General features: G+C 41.0%; 1 protein-coding gene across 1 annotated transcript; it reads left to right on the forward strand.

The window, feature by feature from the left end:
• Positions 1-694: 694 nt before the first annotated feature.
• Positions 695-7,686, forward strand: LOC101854067. The gene is made up of 4 exons (XM_005091762.3): positions 695-1,019; positions 2,384-2,548; positions 3,432-3,612; positions 7,425-7,686. Exons 1-4 carry the CDS (start codon positions 914-916, stop codon positions 7,657-7,659), a joined length of 687 nt encoding a protein of 228 aa, XP_005091819.1. The 5' UTR covers positions 695-913; the 3' UTR covers positions 7,660-7,686.
• Positions 7,687-7,908: the final 222 nt, after the last annotated feature.

Genomic DNA, 7,908 nt, shown 5'->3' on the forward strand with positions numbered 1-7,908 from the left:
TTTGGTGAGAAAAGTTTCTCTTTTTTGGCCCAAAAATAAATCTGGAATACCTTGTCTCAGGATCTCAGAGTAAGTCATTTGTTTAATTGTTAGTGCGTTAGTAAGTGCCGTTATTTAAAAAAATAATTTATTTGCTTGTTTATTATTTTTAAAAAAAATAATTTTTATTTACTTATTTATTTATTTATTTTTTATTAATTAATTTATATATATATATATATATATATATATATATATATATATATATATATATATATATATATATATATATATATATTTAAATTTTTTTTCAGCTGTCCTTTCTTATATATAGTTAATGTATGCTTGTGAAAGTTCTTCTTCGTGTGGTTGAATTGGTTTTTCTTGTTTCTGTGAAATATTTTTTCTTGTGTGAATCAATGTGATTGGTGTAAAGCGCTCAGAGCTTATACTAGATCTAGTATGGGATAGAGCGCTATATAAATGCAATCTATTATTATTATTATTATTATTATTATTATTATTATTATTATTATTGTTATTATTACTGCATGTCAACAGCCTAAGGGGGTTAAATATTACAACAATAGAGCTCTTGGGTGTCGTTTGTCTGCTATACCAAGATGTAACCCCACTGATCGTTTCCAAAATCAGTGTGTGAATATATATATGTATATAAATAAATAATTTATTCTTTTTAATCTTTCTAGGTACCATCGATATCTCTTTGAACAAGATCATGACTACTTATCTTCCTATCACCACAACATCGTCGTGGTAAACGAGCAGTGACAGTTTGTGTCTCTCTACTTTCTTTACATAACTGTAACTACGTGTCAATAGAGAGGACAGCATTCTGTGACTCTGTGATAAGATTAAGAAAGGATTGAAATAGCCCACGGTAAATGGCAGCTTTCAGGCACCAGTCATCACTATGTCATTTCCGGCCCGGAAGATCCGCACGGTTAACACAACGAGCAGGAGCACGCTTAAACCAACGGTGAGAGATTTCAGCGACCAGGTCATTGGTAACTACACAAGTAAGTTGTTTTACTAGAACATCAGATGTGAATGCCGATATTTATGGGTACAGCATTTTTTTATGAGGTCAGCAATTTAATCTGCTAAAACGATATCGCCCTCAGGGATTTTGATTGAAGAGTTGTTATTGCATACCAAACTAAACCACGGAAGAATATGATAAGATGCAGAGGGGGATTAAAGAGGTTTCAGCTACGAGCACATGGAAGGAACAAACAGGAAAAAAAGAAGGATGACAAAAAAAGAAAAACAAAACTTTCGTATTGGGAAGCCCGATAATCAATAGAATCAAAACATAAAGGTGAAAATTTAAAAAATAATGGTTATCGACAGCAGTTACTAGAAGGATAATAATTATGAATATATGTACTCAAGTTATGAATATATGTACATGTTTATCAAAACGTGACCAAAAAAAGTTTCAGCTCAAACGTAATTCGAAAAATAAAATCTTTGAAGCCCATAGCTACTCAATCAGGACTAAAACTTAATGGTTGTTCCTGGAAAGTTTGCAGTAAGGTTATTGTCATTCCCTTATTGGCCTGTTCAACCATTCTTCTCTTTGCGCAAGATCAACAGGTTACGTCACAGTAGGGAGAATACACAAGGTGTCTAAGCTGATTAACTGTCCTCTTATTTCAGAATATCACTTGTTGATCCTTTCAACACAGAAAGGTTGCCGGAGGGATAGCATCTCGAATCGTCTGTCTCCGACTAGACAGAACCAAATTAGCAGAAAGCCATAAAAGCTCCCCTAACAACCAGCGCTCCAGAATATCCAGTTGGGGCAAGCATCACAGTCCAGCTTGATTAATTCTTTGAGGCTGACGTTCTGGTCATTCAATAACGCTTGAAAACGCACTGTTTTTAAATAATCACCCTCTTTATGCAGGTTTTTTAAAATTTTGTTTTCTTTATCCGAATACTAGAAAGGTGAACAACTAAATGCATACTATGACGTTCTACAAATTTGTGTCTCTGATTTGTGTTATATGGTTCCATATGTGCAGCAACATTGCCTTTGGTCTGCTGCTGATCGGACATGTGTATGTCCGCCGCGACTTTATAGAGCTGAGAATGAACAATCGTCTCCACAATTTCCTTAACGATTCTTCAGGGTTGCCTGGTTGACTTTTATCTCAAACCTCTTTACCGGTATCTGTGGTGCACATAAGAGCCCCCCCCCCCCCCACACACATTGTTGCAAGCGGGAAGACATGAGTTCATTTCCCTTTTGGGGAAGTTTTGTTCTCGAATAACTCCGTCTGTCTGCTAGAATGCTGACATACAAGGTGGACGACTCCTATGTGACATAACAACCTTTTCGATAAACTATAATTTTTTTTGTTTCTCTGTTTTCCAGTAGACGACGACACCTTATGTGTGAGCACCGTCGCACGCGCTCAAAGCGAAATTTCGACATACCGGCGCCCGCACAGTACAGTGACCTACACGTCCCTGGAGACAGCCGCCCAGAGCCACATACCTGCCACTTTTGACACACCGAGGTCCTCAACGTTCGGTCCTGGTGAGAGAGCTTTATGATTCCAGGCGACAGTACAGGAGGGATTTGAATCGTATGGGTTGGGCGCTCTCGTCAACACTGTAAGGTTATTTAAGATGCAGGAGGGATTTGAACCATTGAGTCAATTGAAAGGAATATGTAAGTGAACGAAAATAGCTTCACTGGAATACAAAGCAGCATACGCAAAGGAAGAATGCACACTTTTGTAGAGGTACTTGAAGAACTTTATCATCATTGTAAGTGACTGGGTACATATTGTATTAGAACGTGTGACTCATACTATGCATACTTAAATCCGTGCGAACGTTCCAGCACAAACAAACAAACACACACACACATACACACAGCCACAAAACACAACCACAGGCATGAAAACACAAACAAACGTACAGTTTTAAAAATAAAAACCCATGTACAGTTATTATTAACTCGCAAGCTGGACAACATTTGCACAAGAAATGGTCAAATACCAAGTTGACAGCTGTATTTCAACGTCACTTCCCCCCCCACCCCCTCTAAACTTATAAGTTCGAGCAGTTCGAAAATTTCTTTGGAAAGATATTTTGAAAATCGTTTAGAGCTATAAAAAAGCTCGTCAATTAGTCTCTTTCTTTCTTTAAAAGAAGCGTTTCAGGAAAAGTATTTTTGTCTTGCCTCCTTGGTTCACTGTAAGGGTCGCTGTGAGAACAAGGAGCCAAGAGATCTCCAGGAAGACTCACATTCCAAATTAGATTTTCACCTCGAGCTGTTCAGTACACATTTTTTAACGTAGAGCCAATGCTTTTTCTGTGGGAGTTGACGGAAAGGGAACAAGAAACGCACACAAACATAAAGAGCAACTCCCTTCGGGGACACGAAAGCAGCAATCGTTCTCACAATGTTGCAGCTGAGGTCCATCGGCGCCATGTTGTCAAAAGTGCTCGCCTGAGATCGAGGCTTTCCGGAAACAAACAGATGAAGCGTCTGGACTCACGGAACAGCGTCTTATCCAATGGCTGGCAAGACACAAATCCGGGCTTCTTTGCGACTTATCCCAGTGGGAGCTGCAGGGATCTCGTAAGCTCGAGGTAAATATCTCTGTCGACTCTCAGCTTTTTAGATTTAACGATGTGTTTAATTTCAGACAAGGGCGTCTCGGTGACTCGTCCAAACTAATATTACCCCTATTCTCCTATTTTTGGCTCAAAGCTAGAAGCGTCTGCCTGTACACTTTTGCACAGGATGGTAGCGGTTTACAAAAATAGCGGTAGGCGTTCAAAAATGTGTCATGTACATTTGTCCTGGCTTTAAGAAACCTTCAAATGCGATTTTAAGATTACAACACTGGCCTTATCGTATCTTTTGAACAATATTACTCGTACATTCTGCTTGTTGTAATGTCTTTTATGATTTTCTGCATAGTTGAGGCATTGAATTTGCATGTTATAACACCCCTCTTATGTGCACTACAGATCCACAAATAATCGAAGGCTAACCTTGTTAAGTAAACGGGGGAGACCGTTTGTTCGTGGTTTTTGCGCGGGGGGGGGGGGCGAAATATGAAGAATGAAAAGACAGAAAAGATGAAATAACTCTTATATACTTTCGGGCTTGAAAAACATAGAGACACATTCTTCCAATTAAATAAATATTCCGTCTGCATTTCATCATCATCTTTCTCCCCCTGGGTCAGGGTATGAACCACGAACAAACGCTCTCCACGTTTCCCTATCCTGGGTTAGCCTCAGATTTATTATTCCAAGTTTTTTTCCCTTTTTTGAACATCATTATCTGTGACCCTGCTCTTCGTTCCACATTGCCCCCCTCTTGATATCTTACTTAGGGGATTCCAAGCCTACGCTAATTTTTTTGTTATGCAGCTGTCTGGATCCCTATGATTGTGTCTAATCCATTGCCACCGCCTTCTTCCCACCTCTTCTCCTCTTCTCCGACTGGGCTCTGTCTTGTTTCTCCATAACACCTCCTTCACACACACACACACACACACACACACACACACACACACACACACACACACACACACACACACACACACACACACACACACACACACACACACACACACACACACACACACACACACACACACACACACACACACACACACACACACACACACACACACACACATACACACACGGACTTGGGCGAAGTGTGTACCTAATCAAATAATCAGTTTCCCTTCCATAATTTGGGAACTTTATGGCTGTCAAATTCACCCATAGACGTAGGCTTATAAATTTAAATAAACGCCTGCGAAATCCCCAATGAGCAGTGTGCACAATACATGGTAGTGTTTTCTTGTCAACTAAATACCTCTTTCTCTTCTTCCCTTTCGGGCTTCTCTCATAAGCAGCCACAAGCACTAATTGTACAGCTATACTAACAATCAGACTGGTTGAGTCTACCTCCAAAAATCAAAGGACACCATAATAAACTCCTGACCGGACTGTGAGTGTGTGCCTTTTCCCTCAACTTTTTACCGACATTTAATCAGGTCGTGGCATTATTATGACATCAACCTCTGACCACCAAAGGTTAGATTAGTACCGCCAAATTTGAAACATATTAATAACAGTATTGTCTTCTCTACTACTGAGCCTTCCATTTATGTATTAACTTTTTACGTTAAGTCAACTATCAACAATTAACCTTTAGGACATTACACCTACAGCAGATTTAAAAGTTACAATTACGTTTAACCGAAAGCAGGAATAAATATTTTCTGAATATTTAAGGGGTGTACAGAATGCATTCGGGATTTGTTTTCATTCATAACTCAATGGTGCCGTCTCAAGTAAGAGCAGATGTTAATTATGTTCCTACTGTGAGAAAGCTGTTCGCATGTAGGCCCCTTTTTATCCGGTTCACCCACAGATGCACATGCATATTCATACACACAGATACAAACATTCACACTCAGACAGACACACACAGACACACACGCGGGCAAGCACTCAAATACACCCAACACATACTCAGCATTCTGGCGTGGATGTTACAGGGTGCAAAATTTTCTCCATGAAAATCGGAGACAATTGTCGTTATTTGTCAATCAGAAATCCCCGATATCTTGTCTGGATTATTATTTGCCCAGCGCCTTTACCCGCAGACAATTGGCTAGCTAATTGCACAGAACAGCGGAAGGAAACCTGGCGCAGACTTGTCAAGCTGACTTGTGAAACATTGTGTAACTGTTAGTTTCCGTTCACAAGTGGGTGGCATAGAACATACACAGAATACCGTAGTCTCTTTGAGACCCCCGAACCGAAAAAAACCCCAGTCAAAGCGTCTCAGCTCTAGTTCAATGTTCCTGAGGTAACTATTTGTTCCTCTCGGAAGGTTTTGCGGAGTTTGGTATTAAGCAGATTGAAAAGAAAGGAAAAAAGGGCAAGTTGGTTAGTTCACACAATTTCTCAATCTCAAAGATCGTTATGACGGACAAAGAAAACACGACACTGTTAAAAAAAACCAAAAACTGCAGTTGTGTTACAAGGGACAATTATATACTTATACATATTTCAATTGACCTTACTGGGAACGTCTTTTCCACGAAGACGAAAACTACTTTGAAGATATTGCGTCAATCTAAAATTCTTAAAACTCCTAGGTCTTTTTGTTATTGAAGGAAGTTATGTTTCAGAGGAGACCTTTGATCTGGTCACATGTTAATCTGTTCTCAAACTGCAGGGGCCTATGTGAACTGTGCACAGCATAACTATGTGCGGTAATAATTAGACAGAACCCTCGGGACTTTAATTAGCTCTGGTTAACATCTCATTGGTCGCTGTCATGAATATTACATATTATTTTCGACGAAACATAAAAATTTGTCGACGTTGACGTAGAATAACATTACGAAGAATACAGGGTACATTTTTCTTTGGAGGGATAGCGTGACTAAAAGTGTCAGCAATCCAGCAGACATCATTGCCTGGCATTCCTCGTCCTAAGATGATGTAAGGAATGCACCTTTAATTTTAATGATTTTTGTTCGTGGTGGTTCATCATTCATTATCACCACTGCTGCTGCTCCACCTTCGCGGTATCCTGCGACAGCCGATCCATCGGTGAAAATTGTCACATCGGCACCAACCTCTTTGATCACATCCTCTGCAGCTTCACGTGCTTTTACCTTTGCTCTTTACTTCCCTTAGTTCTGTCTGAATTTTGATTTCGCCACGGGTTTCCCATGGACAAGCTCTCACCAGATCGATCGGCCATTGATTCTCTGCTTCAGAGGGGGGTGGTCTGCTAGATCGGTGCCCATCCGAAACCAACTTTTCCTGCTGTTTTTAGGCTTGACTGCTTGATCAATGGCTTTTTTCTAGGAAGGTTGTCTGGCAATCTCTTAGCCATCTCTACAGACTAGAGGCATGTTCTTTTTTGAATAGGTGGTGTAGTGCTCAGTTCTGGTCTCACAGCGCAGCGCTTCTGTTAGTGGTATTTTCAGCTGACCTGATACAAGGCGGAGGGCTTTGTTTTTTTATTCTGTCCAGGGCCTTTGCACTAGTCTCATAGTCTCACTCAGCCAAGGCTGCCATGCTTAGGCAGCATAATTCATCTTGATGATGATGATGATGATGATGATGATGATGATGATGATGATGATGATGATGATGATGATGATGATGATGATGATGATGATGATGATCTGCACATAATCCCTCATTGTGAAAAAGGCTTGTGTTGCATAGTAAATAATTGTGGACCAATTCCGGGAGGGGGGGGGGGATATGTCTTAAAAAGGTAAAACGTTACCAAGATGCCGAATTCAATCTATTTAAAGTCTGTCTAATCTTATCTCCCTTTTTGGAGTCCTGGCTCGGTTATTCAGACCAGACAAGTTGAACAAAAGTCAACAATATATATTTTTCAGACCCTTCGAACGCTCAGTATCCTCCGAGTTCATCGGACATCAGCACCCCCGGGTCCGACCGTCCACCACCGGCCGTTACTTCGACAGCAGCAACGGCTTGTGGACGTCCAGCACAGCTCGCATGTCCTACCAGAACCGTCCACACACGGCAGGCGCCTGGGCCGGGCCGGGTCTGAGGATACAGAAGATGACGCTCAACGTCAAAGACTCTCCATGGGTCCACGGGTACAACTGATACCTGAACGGGGAGGGAATTGAGTAAGGGGACGGGGGAGGGGAACCAATGGGGGGGGGGGGGGGAGAATGTTTGCCCCCTTCCAAATTTTTGAGTTAGGGTTAGACGCCAAGGGACCGGGGGGGGGGGTATATTGTATAAAGTATATGTTCTCTGGAGTGGGTGGGTTGATTTTCGACTTGTGATCTGGAATGAAATGAGGCAGGGGGGGGGGGATAAAGAAAGACAACAAAGAAAGGGATGAGAGAG

Source organism: Aplysia californica, unplaced genomic scaffold, assembly GCF_000002075.1.
Source record: "Aplysia californica isolate F4 #8 unplaced genomic scaffold, AplCal3.0 scaffold00035, whole genome shotgun sequence".
Classification (NCBI taxonomy): Eukaryota; Metazoa; Mollusca; class Gastropoda; order Aplysiida; family Aplysiidae; genus Aplysia; species Aplysia californica.